General features: G+C 42.0%; 2 protein-coding genes across 3 annotated transcripts in view; one reads left to right on the top strand and one right to left on the bottom strand.

Annotated features, from left to right (window-relative positions):
* Slc6a20 (solute carrier family 6 member 20) overlaps positions 1-4,430 on the top strand; it is a 30,335-nt gene extending 25,905 nt beyond the window's left edge. For both annotated transcript variants that reach the window (XM_057767949.1, XM_057767948.1), the window contains exons 8-11: positions 1,560-1,764; positions 2,734-2,893; positions 3,358-3,523; positions 4,229-4,430. In XM_057767949.1, coding sequence (XP_057623932.1) covers positions 1,560-1,764; positions 2,734-2,893; positions 3,358-3,523; positions 4,229-4,378 — 681 coding nt within the window. In that variant the 3' untranslated portion in view covers positions 4,379-4,430. The remainder of the gene's footprint in view (positions 1-1,559; positions 1,765-2,733; positions 2,894-3,357; positions 3,524-4,228) is intronic.
* Positions 4,431-7,731: 3,301 nt separating this feature from the next.
* The window catches only part of Sacm1l (SAC1 like phosphatidylinositide phosphatase), a 55,527-nt gene continuing 47,208 nt past the window's right edge, over positions 7,732-16,050 (bottom strand). Inside the window, exons 15-20 of the mRNA XM_057768207.1 lie at positions 14,906-14,975; positions 14,705-14,777; positions 13,686-13,779; positions 13,476-13,568; positions 12,813-12,870; positions 7,732-9,462 (exon numbers count right to left, since the gene is read on the bottom strand). Coding sequence (XP_057624190.1) covers positions 9,326-9,462; positions 12,813-12,870; positions 13,476-13,568; positions 13,686-13,779; positions 14,705-14,777; positions 14,906-14,975 — 525 coding nt within the window. The 3' untranslated portion in view covers positions 7,732-9,325. The remainder of the gene's footprint in view (positions 9,463-12,812; positions 12,871-13,475; positions 13,569-13,685; positions 13,780-14,704; positions 14,778-14,905; positions 14,976-16,050) is intronic.

Raw genomic sequence — 16,050 nt, 5'->3', positions numbered from 1 at the left:
TTCTCTGTGTAGCCCTGGCCATCCTAGAACTTGCTCTGTAGACCAGGCTGGCTTTGATCTGCCTGCCTCTTGCCTCCTTTGGGTAATGAAATTAAAGTCATGAGCCACCACACCCGGTCCTCTAAAATAATTCTTAATAAAGGGAGCATCTTTAATTTTCATTTGCAAGAGACAATGAACCATGTCACTGCCTTGGGCCAGTCTTTAATGATTCTGAATGTCCAGCCTCTTAGGACTCTGGGAAAATCCCAACTGGGTGAAAAAGGTCCCCTCACTTTCAGAAACCATGACAATAGTAAGAACGACACACAAAACAACTTTTACTATATTTTATGATTTACAGTTGTGTGCGTCCTTATGATCAGCACCATCGGTACACCATTAAGCTGATCTGGATTATGTCAGTCCATCAGGTCCCTATAAAAAATATTCAGAGATTGGTGGCAAAACCAACAGGTATTTCTCAAACTTCTGAAGACTGGCTTCTGGTGAAACTTTGCTTCCAGGATCAGTGATAGCACTGACTAGGAGGCCACCTTTTAAGCCTTACTTTAATGACTCCCTAAAGGCTTTGTCTGAAATACAGTCACTTTGAGAGTAGAAGTTTCAACATTAAGAATTCAGTCCAGTCAGCAGTGGTGGCTCACACCTGTAATCCCAGCGCTCGGGAGGCAGAGACAGGTGGATCTCTGTGAGTTCGAGGACAACCTGGTCTACAGAGTGAGTTCCAGGGAAGCCAGAGCTGTTACACAGAGAAACCTCATCTCAAAAAACCTAACCAACAAACCATCCACAGCATGTCTGAATGACAAACATATGTCACCCTTGAAGAGGGACGTTCTAAATGTTTGTCATTCTTGCTGACAATGCCTCGCCTTCCTGTGGCTTTGTAAACCCTTATGAGTTCATGGCTTAATTTCTAGTAGTCCTGTGGCTAGTCTAAACTCACCCACTCCGAACCCTTTACTGGTGTCAAAAGGGATTTGACTTTAAGCACAGCTAATAGACTCAGGGTTAGGGAGATGGCTCAGGTTAAGAGTACTGGCTACTCTTCCAGAAGTTCTGAGTGCAATTCCCGGCAGCCACACGGTTACTCACAACCATTTATAATAGGATCTGATGCCCTCTTCTGGCATGCAGGTATACATGCAAAGCACACACGCAGCACTCACACATAAAATATAATTTTTTTTTAAAAAAAGTAGGCTCAGCTTCTGTAGCAGATTACCAACACAGGATGTGACCACTAGGCAACCCTGCCAGGTATCCCCACATTTCCTCAGTCCTGGCACTGGAAACAAAGATCCAGATTGACTTTGTAATATTTTATCTAAAATATAAGTTGGGACAGGAAGGGGAATGCAGGGTTCAGTACTGACAGAAAGTTCATCACATTGAGTGTGTGTGTGTGTGTTCTCTTCGGTCCAGGTGAGCCTCCAAACCTGAGCTCTGAGGTAAAGGAAACAGAATCATTATGTGACCAGCTCCAAGGTCCCAACATTGAACATGTGTAAAGAGGCTATCAAGGCATGTAACTGGTATCATTTTACCACTTCCAGGCTGTCCAGGGCACAGGCCTGGCCTTTATCGTCTTCACTGAGGCTATTAAAAACATGGACGTGCCCCAGCTGTGGTCAGTGCTCTACTTCTTCATGCTGCTGGTGCTGGGTATGGGAAGCATGCTTGGAAACACAGTGGCCATCCTCACCCCTCTGACGGACATCAAGGTCATCTCCAGCTACCTGCCCAGGGAGGCCATTTCAGGTCAGGACACCAGGCAGTGGAGGCAGGGCATGGGCAGGTGGGGAAATGCAAGACAACCAGTGGAGGGGCTTCCTCAGGAGCCATGTGTTTCTGAGGCAGCTCCAGAAGGGCTGTAGGAGTGTAGCTGTGCTCATTCCTGCAAGAGTGTGCTTCTCAGCCCTAGGAGCTAGACTAAGAACTCACCACATCCCAGGGAAATGAGGCAGTCAGCCTACCCTTGGGAATAGGTGACAACTCACCAACCTGCACTCATAGATCTCCAGGCTTTGAGAGCCCACATCTGGTTTTGTTTCAATGCATATGACCTGTTCCCACACCAGGAGGAGCTCCTTCCATATACTCTCCAGGCAATAAACACCCAATCAGATAACCCTGTTCCTACTGCTAATGCTACTAGTTTTTCTCTCTGTTCCTGAAAGTCATTGGAAGGGATAATCTGGGCCTGCTGTTGACATTCAAAACCTGTCATTCAACTATGCTGTTGTCGGCCCCTGCTCCTGTCTGATACACCATCATAAAAGCACACACCACTTCTTGCATTATGACTGTGAAGCTGTTAGCAAAGGAACTAGCCTTTGCCACGATGCCTATTCAATACCCTCACTGTCATCCTACCCAACAAGGGGACCCTGTAGCCAGCCTCCAATAATTCCGTAATTCCACATCCAGGATGGGCAAAACAAGGCCCCATCTAGTCTTCATGTTCTAACTACCCACTGGAAGCTACTCTCTTTACACAGCACTTGACATCCTCTCTGGGACTGGGTCTCTGCAACCCAAACTGGTATGAAATGCCCCCAACTGTTTTTTCCTTGAGCTGACATCCCCTACCAAGCAGCTCCTACAGCTCCTATGAATGAACCTACCCTCCAAAGTGTTGTACCTAGGGACCTGTGGCTCCTGCTGGCATACAGCATGGGATGGGAGGCAGGGAGACTCAGAGAGATGAGCAGCGATCTTGCGTTCCAGGTCTGGTGTGCCTCATCAACTGTGCCATTGGTATGGTGTTCACCATGGAGTCCGGGAACTACTGGTTTGGCATATTCAATGACTATGCAGCCACCCTGTCCCTGCTGCTCATTGTGCTGGTGGAGACCATAGCTGTGTGCTACATATATGGGCTGAAGAGGTAAGGAGACCGCAGACCCTGCTTTCTTCATGGGGCAGAGACACTGCAGGGCCACGCTCGTACGAAAATCATCTTTCCTCAGTGGGCATGCCCATTTTAGATATGAAAATTGTCAGCCACCCTAGCCCTGTGGACTGAGAAGACTGGCATTTCCCTCCCCGATGTACCCTGCTCTCTTCTTCTTTGGGAAGTAGCCTCTGGTCCACACCTGGGGACCTCTGAAAGCTCACACCAGGGAGATGCCCCATGAACATTCTTTAATGGTCATCCTCCCTCAGGGAACCTCAGCCCTTTTCCCTTCACCTCAACACCTCACCAAGGAAAGGTCCAGATGGGTCCGGGGACATGTTCACATATCATTAATAACCAGGACAGCATCTTCCTAAGGGACGAGGGCATGCAAACTGGACCCCCTCCCTCCAGAGCATGAATAAACCTATGTTCTCTCGTTGTGGTCCAATCAGATTTGAAAGTGACCTTCAGGCCATGACCGGCCGCTCCCTCAACTGGTACTGGAAGGCCATGTGGGCATTTGTGAGTCCACTACTCATCATTGGCCTCTTTATCTTCTACCTGAGTGACTATATCATCACAGGACCGCTACAGTACCAAGCCTGGGATGCCACTCAGGTACCTGACGTTCCTGCAGGGCTGGGGAATAGGGCAGAACCCATGGCCACTTCAGAACACAGGGAACCATTGCTGTGGTGTGGGAAGGTCACAGGAACTTCGGGATGTTTCACAGATGCTCAGGTAGTACAGCAGAACAGGGCTGTGAGTGGTTAGCCATGCCGCATGGGGAGAACACCACTGTAGAGATGCTGGTTCTTCCTTCATAAGGGCTTTACATGTTGAAATGGCTCTCAAAGGTGAGGGTGGTTTTGGTGCAGACTTATTGTCACATGAAGTGCTGGTCTACAGGCACATTCCCATTCATGTTATAATACCGACCAAAATCCTGGCATAATGCGGGGAGGAAAAAGACTTGGGTCAGTTTCAGAGTCACATTATTGACCTGGGCAGATTATCACAGCAACAAAAATGTGCAGCAGAGTGGATTTTCTTCACTCCCAAATGGCCAGAGAATGGAGTGGAAGCCTCCAGAGACCGAATAACCCAAGGAACAGCCCCCAATTACCTACTTCCCCAATTAGCTCCAGAGCCTTTCAAAGTCCAATTGCACAGCTAGAGAAGATAGACACCCAAGTCTGGGGAAGAAGGGGTGGATATTTCATGGTCAACCTAAATACAACTCACACCATTTCTCTTCCTTTTCTGGAATGGAGACTGGAGTCTTTAAAAGACAAGTGAAGGTTTCTCCTGTTGCTCTTGCAGGGTCACGTGGTTACCAAGAACTACCCCACACATGCACTCGCTGTCACTGGGCTTCTGGTAGCCTCCTCTACCATATGCATCCCTCTGGTAGCCCTGGGGACTTTCGTCACACGCCACTTCAAGAGCAGAGCAAACTTTCCTATGGCCTGAAGCGGACCTCTCACGGACTTACTATGAGCACTAGCTGTTCTACAGCTCCTTCCTAAGGTAGATAGATGTTCCTCAGTTACTTTACTTTCTGCTTCCTGAATCTGCAAAGAAAATTTAATTCTCTGTATCATACTGACAGAAACCTAACTTTGGCCATAAATACTAGTTTTTAATCTTCCATAATGTATACTTTTGTTGCCAGAATTTATACCCTTTTGTGTTAAATATTCAACTCATATACTTTTCATCATTTCGACCTTTAGCTTTCGTTCTAGAAATATCAAATGTTTACATACCACCATTACAGTAACGATACACTGGCTTACAAATTTACCTCTATCATTTGCTTTCCTGTTGTTGTTGTGATGGAGTCTTGGTATTTATGGACCCCAGGTTTGGTCTGCACCTGTTCATCTTAGGCTAGACTAGAATCTGTGATCCTCCAGCCACAGCTTCACCATGCTGACATAAAAGCATGGGGAAGGGAATGAGGGGACAGTTCCCTGGAGGCTCAGCCTGCCCTCATGACATGGCATTCCTGGGGCCGTATGCACCCACTGCCTCAGGATGGCAGAGGGGAGTACGTATGAGTCTCAAGGAGCAATCAACGCTACATTGGGTTGAAACAGTCCTGACTTCACCCTGTCCAGAGCTTGGATTACAGACACCTGACCTTTCAGTATTTCCTGAAGGATCTTCTAATGGTGATTAATTTCCTCTGCTTTCTCTTGTTGAGGAAAGTGTTTTTTGCTTCATCACTGAAGTGTAACTTTGCTGGATATGGTGATTTCTTTCTTTTAGCAGTTTGAATGTATTGATAAATCCATTTAGTTTAGTCTAACGGTTATCACCTTACATGTGACTTGACTCTCACTCCTTGGTGGTAGAAGAGGAGGAAAATAACGAGCTGTAGATGAAACAATTCAAACGGTAGAGGATGCGAATCTAGAAAGTAGTGTGTGACACAATAAAACCTAATGAGATTTTTTTTCCCATCAATGGGCACTAGCTGACATGGATTCCAGATATAACCACTGATAATGAAGACTGAGTTCAAAGGATCCATAAATACATATAAGCAAAATTTATAAATTTAAAGCAGCCACCAACAACAAAAAGGTGAAAGAAAACTCAGGTATGCTGGAACAGGCTTTAAATCCCAGCACTTAGGAGGCAAGAGGATCTTAGGTTTGGGGACAATCTGGGCTATATAGTGAGACACTGTCTTCAACGAGAACTATATAAATAGGTGAGAGGAGTGGTGCAATGGCTCAATGAGTCACAGCACTTACTGTGCAAGCATGAGGAGCAGACACTGGATCCCAGTGGCCATGCATGAGACTGTCACTCCAGTGAGACTCTGTCTCAGAGGAAGAAAGCAGGTGATAGCAGGTACCTCACACCCTTCTCTGGCCTCCAGCTGTACACACATAAGGTCCATGCACATATATACACAATCACACACAAAAGGAAGCTAGAGCTGGACAGATGACTCGGTGGGTAACGGTACTTGCTCTTCTTGCAATGGGTAGGTTCAGTTCCCAGTACCTACAACTGTCTCTAACTCTAGGTGCTTTGACACATTCTTTTAGCCTCTAGGCACTTGGCAGGCATATGAAGCACATACATGCAGGCAACACACAAAATAAAAATATCTGGAGGTGGGTGCACTCCTGCTCATCTCAGTGAGAAGGCCATGCAAATCAAGGCCAACAGCACATAGCAAACAAACTTTTTTAACCAGTCTCTCGCTTACCTGCCAGGCAGCGTTACATCAGCTCACCTTTTTCCTGGTTAAGTTCCACCTTCTCCAAGAAGCCCAATTACTTCCTTCCCTGGTGCTCTCTACTGACCACAGGACACATGCTTTCTATACCTCCCCCAAAGATCCCCATCTCCTGGTACTGATGTTTTTGTGTAATCTCTTCCTCTTGAATGAGCTACAGCCACTGACTTCAAGTGCAAAGGATACAATATAGGTGATGGGCAACACTTCCATCTTGATTGCAGACTCAATATTGTTGGCTATGATGTAAAAAATTTTTTTTTTTTTTTTGGTTTTTCGAGACAGGGTTTCTCTGTAGCTTTGGTGCCTGTCCTGGAACTAACTCTTGTAGACCAGGCTGGCCTCGAACTCCCAGAGATCCACCTACCTCTGCCTCCCGAGTGCTGGGATTAAAGGCATGCGCCACCACCGCCTGGCTTATGATGTAAAATTTAATTGGACATTTCTCTCCTACCTGTCAATTCCCAAATAGCCATTAAGAGGCTGAATATGAATTTTAAATGTTTGGTCAATAACTCAGGCTTATTACTAACTAGCTCTTACATTTTAAGTCAACCCACATTCCTTATTTACGCTCTGCCATGTGGTAGCACCTTTATGACCACGGCATGTTCATCTCCTGCTCCCTCTGCATCTGGCTGACAACTCCTGACCCTGCCCTTCTCTTTCCCATGATCATTAGCTTGGTTGCCCCACCTATACTTCCTGTATGGCTACTGGTCTATCAGTATTTTAGTAAACCAATTTGAATGACATCTTTACAGTGTACTAGAAGATATTCCACAGCATGAATGGCTTTCAGTCCAGAGTCAGTATGGATGTTCAATTCAAACATGGGACAAATTCAATTTTGCCAACAGTGACAGTCATCTTGAAAGTGGATCCTGCCTGATTTCAGTAGAATCTTAACTGTGGCTTTGTGGAAAGCCCTGAAGCAGAGAAACAGACAATACAAGCGATCATTGCCTACTTCAAGCCAGAATGTGGGAACAACGTGTTACAGTGATAGGTTAACTAACATGGTGAGGCCATTCAGAGCTGGTCTATCTTCTCTCACAGTGAGTACATTCACTAACTAAATTACCTACCACATTTTGTTGACGTGCTGGGATTACAGGTGTGGGTCACCATGCCAGGTCTTTTAGAGTACTAGGATTGTGCCCAGAGTTTCATGCACACTAGATAAGTGCTCTACCAACAGAGCCACATGCCCAGCCCTGAAAATACGTTTCCATATGTACTATTTTCCTGTTTATCAGTTGCAACCTATATCACCTATCCACCCATACTTATCACCCTGCAACAAGTTATAATTTGGAAGTAGAGATACTCTTAAACCTCAGTAAATGTTATATATTACTAATTGGTTGTCTTAGTTTTATCTATAAAAAATGATAGATATAAAAATGTCTTAGGTGATCATCACTGGAAAACAGTTTAGAAGCTATTGGTTTCCTTGTTTACTTATAATGACTCGTATTTCTATAGTGACCAAACACTGCTTTAAGATTAAAAAAAAAAAAAAAAACCACCTCTGATAAAAATACAGAAACAACACCAACAGTAGTTAAGAAAGAATATGGCATTTTATTTTTGCATATGGATGTACAGTACATGAATTAAATAAAATCATTGCAGGGCTCTAAAACATTGATCATTTGCAGCCTAACCCAATGACATTAGTCCTTGCAAAGTAGCCACATTAGTGGTTCAGATTTGGTGTTTGCTGTAGCTGTTGACATAAGTGTTCACTGTGAAATGCCCAGAGACATCTGAATAATAATTATAGTAGACATGGCTGGGCTTCAACATTCCACCTCTGGAACAAATATGCTTATTTACATGTCGTAACAGGTGGCTCTACTTACTTACCTTACTGTGAGTTTTAATGACTGATTTTAAGCTACACAGGATTTTCCCAGAGTTTCTAAAAGCAATAACTCTTATTGTTTATAAAAGATAATGTTGAAAAAAGGTAATGTTAAAGGCGCTTTTAGAAATATTTAAGGACAACATAAGGTACTATTAGAAGAAAACTCTACATATTTTTAAGCAAAAACACTGATGTACCATAGCAGTGTTTAACTGAATTGCTTTAAGATAGTGCAATGATACTACTTTATATACTAATATCTAAACCTCATAATTACAATTTTAATATATAACCTGTCTTACAATTACAACTATGCACAGCTTCTGAAGCGCAGTTTTCAGTCTGTTTTATGCATAAGTTAAAGTTGGTCCTTGATTTGGAGAACGATGGCTACCTGGAAGCACTAACTTTCAGACACTTATTGACAGCGTGAGAAAGCAAGAGCACCATGAGCACCATGCATGGAAAAGCAGCTGCGACCCAGTGTGAATCAGATCTAGCGGTAGACCCTCTCTGAGGCCTGCATGTCTCAAGGAGTAACAAAAAAAAGGGTCCCCACAGATATGGAAGAGGAAGCAGCCGGCCAGTCTAGTGTACTTTCTGCAATAGAGCAGTTCCTAGAAAGAGGCAACTTTGGACCTTTAGCATAAGAGACAGACTTCACATTCTTTGATTTCATTTATACCTTCTAAAAAAGATAAAATACATCTGAACTTTTCATGCAGGGGCATGAGGGCAGCTCAAGCTGCTGAAGCCAAGAGGCAGCTAGATCCCATTCTCCTCTTCCTTCCTGTGAAATTACTCCTTATCAAACTACTTGATACCTGTAAGAGACATTACATTCTATAAACATCGTAGGATTAGCGTATTATTAAACGTTTACGAAAAGTCCAAAGATATATGGAAAATATGCTTGCTAACAGTGGCTGCTTTACAATGACAATAATGAAACAGAGCTAGAAAAATAATTTTACTGTCTTAAATAATGAAAGAAGTTAAAATTTTAAAATATATTACTTATCTGTGAACTTTTGATTAACTTGACAGTGAATAGATTTCTTCTGATCTGTGAGCTGAATTTAAGCTACATTTGAATTACAGTATAGCTTCAAATTATAAATATAACCATCCCAACAGTAAAGAATTCATCAAAGCAGTAACTACCCAGCCCAGACCACAAGAGGAGCTTTGAGAAGACCTTGGGACTGCTGTGGAAAGCAGGTTAGTAAAGACTCCAGTTCTGCATCATGGAATCTTCCAAGCCAAGCCGCTTTCCACAAACACAAATTCAGTCTATCTTTTCTTTCTGGACCAATCTAGGAGCATCAACAAAATCTTTGCCATTGTAAAGAATAATAAAAAATGTTCCAACGCTTGCAACTCCCCAGAAGAGGACATACGCCAGAGTTTCTGTCCAAGTGTCACCTGTTGATATTAAAAAGAGATCAATTGTTGATGCATGATCTGTTAGTTGTACAGCAGTTTCACACCAAAGTTTACTAGCACGTCCACAGGAAAAAATACAAGAGCCTCTTAAGGTTTAAACCAGGGATCTCAACTCTTCAAGGCTTGATAAACCATCAGCTGTGAGACCCTAAGAACTTGTTGCTTCTGTAATAAGTTCTCAGCAACACTAAGGGTACTGACCAGGGAAAAAAACATAATTATCATTGAGATTAAATTCTTTACTAACATAAGAAACTAATAGCTTAATTAATCATAGTTCTATGACCAATGTGATATCATCAAAACACCTATAAAATACGTTACACAATGAGTATTTTAGTTAAAGTTACATGTTTAAATTAACTGTATAAATCATATTTTAACAGCATTTAACACAACTCTGCTGGGTGAGTTTATGAAGGTTAGCAGCATCCACGGAGCAAAGACTTATTTTTCTCTTCAAAGAGCTGACACTTCTCTCCTCTGCCCCTGCTGGCCTCAACTATAGAGAAACACATGCAGAATCAAATGGCCAGTAAGATTGCTCCAGGGAGGGAAGCCATTTCTGGACTTCCTACCACATCAGAGGTTGTGGTGCACTGATGTTCCTTCTAGGAAAGCACAGCAAGGGCTGGTATCAGCTCCCCTACCCCATGCACTACCCACAGCATTCAATATCTTTTTATTCAAAAATATTCCTAAATTTTGACATCATTTTTCATAGCCGAGTCTTAAAAGTTGTGCAGAAGGCAAGTTAGTATTTGGGAATTTGTTCTGGTTTGATTTCTATTGCTGTGATAAATATCATAATCAAAAGAACCTGGAAAGAAAAGGCTTTATTTAGCCTACACTTTACAGTTCATCACTGAAGGAAGTCCTAGAGGAAGGAATTAGAGACCATGGAGGGATGCTTCTTATTAGACTACTCTCCATGGCTTGCTCAGCTTGCATTAATATATATATAAAAAACCCAGGACCACTCGCCCAGGGATGGCGTGCCTACAGTGTGCTAGGCCATCCCACATCAATCATTAATCCAGAAAATGCCCCACAGACTTCCCTACAGGCCAATGTGGTGGAGAAATTTTCTCAAGTGATGTTCACTCTTCCTAGGTGACGCTAGCTTGTACCAAGTTGGAAAAAATAAAATGAAACAGAACAACAAAAACTAACCAGGACAGGCCTGAACCAGAACCTCAAGCGCTCTAAGCAAGCGCTGTGCCCCTGTGCTTCTTTCCAGGCCAAGAATAGAGCTTCCTACAAGCTGCTGGACACTTCCCAGAAGAATCCTCCACTTCACTCAGGCCAAGATCTTGGAATTAACTTTTCTTTCTTAAAAGAATATTTGAGAGTTCGAGACCAGCCTGGTCTACAAGAGCTAGTTCCAGGACAGGCTCCAAAACCACAGAGAAACCCTGTCTCGAAAAACCAAAAAAAAAAAAAAAAAAAAAAAAAAAAAAAAAATTTGAGATTTTATTTTTCTTATGAGTGTTTGCTGTCATGGGTATATCTGTGCATGCTTATAGTGCCCACAGAGACCAGAAGAGGGCATCAGATCCCCTGAGACTGGAATTTCAGAGGGTTTTAAGTGCTATGTGGTTAGGGACTTGAACCTGGTCCTCTGGAAGAGCCAGTGCTCTTCACCACTGAGCACCAAATTACTGAGTTCTGACTAATGCGGGATTAACTTTTCTTATCCCTTCACAAGTTCTTTAACTAGTGCTGAGCATAGAAAACAAAAAACTCATAAACAGGAGTGACTCCAGGAAACAGGCACCCACTGGGCAGTGTTTTCTAAGACAAAATCCAGGGAGTGGCTAAAACCAGTTGTTGGCCTGAGCAACCAGCACACACTGACTAGATTTGTCCCTTTTTCTTTCCTGACATAAAACCTGACATAGAACCACAATCATTACTGTAAGCAATTCCTATACCCTTATCCTATTTTTACTGTAAGTAAGAATGGGTTTTGCATTTTTAGAAGGACAAAGAATATACTACAGAGACAAAAATGTTCACTGTCTGGCTCTTTGCAGGATGTCAGGTTACTGTGGCTTCTTCCCCCTACTCCACAAACTCTAGTGCTCAGCTCTGTTGAGGACAGAGACGCATGGCACCAAGCCTCCTCCTAAGAAGTACACACTGACAGTATTAGAGACTAAGGAGGTGAGAGTTTACTACAGCACAGACAAAACAATGAACAGAATGGTCTCTCCAAAAATCTGATGATTGGGTGGTAAAGACAGAAAATCATTCTGTGCAGAAAAATACATGGTGGCTTTACCAGTTGTACCAAGAGGGTATTCCACCTCTAAAAAGCAATTTTTTTTTTTTTGATATTCATGACTTTAATGAGGAACAGGCCAGAAGACAAGTGCAGAGAGTGCTATGGAAAGCCAGGAACAAAAGGACACAGGAGGCTGGGGAACAGCATCTGCAGGATGCCATCAAGATAGTTGTCTACATAGAAGTTTCAGGATAGCCAGAGCTAAATAGAGAACCTGTCTGAAGAAACAAACATCAAAATATGACTAAGGGCCAGCAAAATCGCTCAGTGGGTAAAGGCCCTTGTCGTACAAACATGGATGACCTCTACATATGCATCGCTGCATGCAAGGCCTTACATAAGCCGCATACTCCATTATCAAGAGGTAGCTTATCTCGAGAAGACAGAACAACTTTAGTTTTTATTTTTGCCTAATTATGTTCTCTATAATTATTATATGATGATTTGGTAACAAGAAAAAAACTATAAAAACCTTAAGTTAAAAAACAGGGCCAGTCAAATAGCTTAGTAGGTAAAGTACTTGTTTTGCAAGCCTAGCAACCTGAGTTTGATCCCTGGATGTCAAAGTAGAAAAAGAATTCCACAAAGTTGTTCCCTGACTTCTACATGTGCACCCGCATGTGATAATAACAGTAATTAAAGCAGAAGGAGATCAGGGGAGAAAGAGAATCGCTAAGATATTTTGTTACGATATATCTAATGATATCAGATAGCCTGTATACTAATTTAAAAGATTTTAAAGAATCACCACTACCACAAACAAAATCCAATTATCAAACACTCATTAAACTTAAGTAAACCAGTACTGAGTGGACTCAACACCGAAGATGAACAACCAAGTTCAACATTCTAAAAGATAAACGTAACAAGGCAAATTTACGGCACACACCTTTAATCCCAACACTCAGGAGGCAGCGGTAGGCAGATCGTTTTTTGTTTAAGGTCAGCTTGGTCTACACAGCAAATTTTAGGCCATCAAGATCTAAACAGTAAGACCCATCTCAAAAGTGATATAAAGAATATGAAACAAGAGCACACTTACCAGCCATAAGCAAACAGATAATACACATTGAAAAGGCAACAACCATGATGATGGGCAACTGAAAAATACAAGTGAAAGACACAGCTTTTTAGGAATAATTAGAGGCTATAAAATCATCCATGTCCACCTAGACTGGAAAAGAAAACTTCTGCAAGCTTATATACACGAGATTTAATCAAACACCACTATTTATGGGTTCAAGCACAGTGACCTAAATCTTTATACTGGTAAAGTTGTGAGATCTAAGGAAGCATGGTTCTGCTCCAAATCCGGGAAACTATCTTTCAGGACAACAGACCTCCCTTCCATCCAGGGAATTTTTTCATCTGACATAAGACCCCAGAAAAGCTGTAAAGTCTTTTTTCTCAAAGGAGAAAAGAAAAGCAAATATCCCAAACACACTTTGCCTCTTTCATTTACAAATTCATCTCTAGCAATTCCCTGGTCATAAGAAGACTGAAGTTCTTCTACTCCTCCACAGTTCCTTATGTGCTCTTACACAAAGGGATGTACAGCAGAGTCACAAAAGAGAGCAAATACTCGTTATTTTCTCTGTACTCTGGTCTCCTCTTTGGGGGAAACAGCATGCCATGTTTCAGCAGAGGTGCTTCCTACATCGTCAGATACAATTCTTCCAATCCTGAAAAATCATAAATTACTTACTGCCAGGAATTTCCAATCCCTCGGAACACTTAAAGGACTATGAGATTCTAATTCATCCACTGAATAGTTTCCAAGAAATAAGTCTATGGAATCCTTGAAAAGAAAGAAACTGTCAACTCTCTAAATTTGATTTGACAACACTGAGCAATAATAGAAAGATAAAACCATTCAGTGCCTCCCACAAAAAACAGCCATCAAATACAAACTTACTTGTCTAAATCCATCAGAAAAGTTGTTCTTGTAATACCGTAATAAAGAGTTGAAGCCATCCATTATAAGTCCCAGCCGAGTTCTTTTTCCAGTTCTGGTTAAGAAAGGTCCAATTTTAAATTATATGCATGCATACTAAATTCTAAGTTTTATGAACATTGGCTGTTATAAAAAATACATGAGCAGTAAAGATATTAAAAATTATCCCTGAAAATAGACATTTCACAAAGAAGTCTCTAGAAGGCCTAAGAAACATACATAGTTGTCCCTTGTATCTATAAAGAACTCTACTAGATATTTCATACAGATGTTCAAGTCCCTCATATAAAAAGGTACAGTGTTTCCACATATCCTATTCATACCCCCTTATTCTAAGTTACTTACGATGTCTAATACAATGTAAGTGCAAGGCAAACAGCTATTAGCCTGTATTGTTCAGTTAATAATGATATTGAAAAAACTGCACGTGCTCAGTACAGACACAAATACATCTTCTGAACACTTTGATCAGTGGCTGGCTCAATCCATAGATACAATCCATTGATAAGAGGGTCACTTGTATTCTCTAAAACATTACCAAGTAGACACAAGAAAGTGAAAGTTTTAGCTTCAAAAACAAGAACTATGAAAAGAAGTACAGCCCATGTTAAGAGGTATTAAACAACACAACTAGGAACATTTGCTCCCAGCAAATCTTTACAGTGTTACAGAGAAAACCCAAGGCACTCGAGCAAACGAGCACCTCGAGCAAGAACATGGTCTGGGGGCTTTGCACAGGTGCAGCTCACAGGCTATGCCTCAAACTGTGAGATCAAAATGGTGATTAGGATGCACAGCGATGTTGGAGAAGCAGGAGCCTTCAAAGCTCTGTGCATCAGACTACCCCACGGGGCTAAGACCCCCCCAGTGAGGCACAGAAGCCTGGTTTACAGAACTGTTCCTGAAAGCTGACCACGGAACTCTAGAAACCATTACTACTATAAGCCACTAGTGCAGAACACAAGTTAAAAGTGGCTTACCTTGTAAAGTCAGTCTTCAAGGCACCGGTTCCTGCATACTGTTTGGCACAAGCATTAGCATTATCAGCCCAAGCTTTGGGGAAAAAAAAAAAAAAAACAGTTGAAAGTGATTAAGGTGCCAACTAAAATACAAAATATTATTAATACAAAATATTAATTTCAAAATTTGAACAACTTTGCTCCTATTAAGAAATTACCTACCATTTTTGTAAGTCTTCTCGAATTCATCTTGTTCTTCAAGCTTTTGTCCCACATGCAAAACTCCTAATCTCTAGAAAAAGAATCACACCCGTATTTAAGAGTGATAAGACTTTAGCAGACCTGATTTAGAAAGATAAGGCAACATTCCCCAAATTTTATCATGGGTTCTTTTCCTGCCGGTGCAAAGCACAGGTGAGCTTCAGCTTTTAGAGCTCTGGTCCACCCACCACAGACTGTAGGAAGATCCTCTACACACATTCCCTTAAGTCCCAGAACAACGGGGATAATAGTGAGATGATACTCAGAAGGAGGAAAAGGTAACGTGAAACCTGCTAAGAGACTACATTGTTACTCCTCCTTCCCTGCCATACCCTGTACCCTTCTGCCTTCCTCACCACTCACCAGCCCAGGCTTCCACATCTAAGTCACTGAAGTCTTACTCAATGCTACATATGCATCTTCACCAAAACTGTACCCACACACGAGTTTATTATACACATGTGCACCCACACATGAGTTTATTATATACATGTGTGCTCTTTTAATAAAATTTCCAAGGTAGCTGAGCCCCTGAATTCTTCCCTAAGGACTACTCTTTGAAGTCTACCAGCAGTATATTGAGAAGCCCTGCCATCCTTGGCAAGAGGCAGTGAGGTAGTATCTGAAGTGGTTCAGAGAGTTCATGATTTGAAACAAAATCTCAACACTCTCAGCAGCTTTTAGCTGAGCAAAAACTGCCCCTACTGGAGGGAAAAACACAGTGGGAGAGTTCCCATACCATCTGACAAGGCCACCTCAGAGACTCCTGCCCAAAGATGCTCTGAAGTTCATTATGTCTCATCAAACTGTATTCAGCATGTAACATAGATTAAATAACCTAATTCGATAGGCTCTGTTTAGTTAGCATGGGACCAAACCATTCCTAACCCATTTCTATTGAACATGATAACTGGTCTCTTCAATAGACTGACAGACAAACTAGAGATTGCTTGTCCCTCCTTTGACACAACTGCTTTACAACTCAAGAATAATTCTTTCTAAAGCAGACACCAAAATTTCCTTGGTCAAAAAAATGTGAAAAAAAGCTGAATACTTATAAATTATCTAGACATTTGGAACATACTTTTCCTTCACAACAAATGCCA

The sequence above is a fragment of the Chionomys nivalis genome, chromosome 4 (genome assembly GCF_950005125.1).
Source record: "Chionomys nivalis chromosome 4, mChiNiv1.1, whole genome shotgun sequence".
Lineage (NCBI taxonomy): Eukaryota > Metazoa > Chordata > Mammalia > Rodentia > Cricetidae > Chionomys > Chionomys nivalis.
Note: the sequence above shows the minus strand (reverse complement) of the source record. Positions and strands in the feature narration are given on the sequence as shown.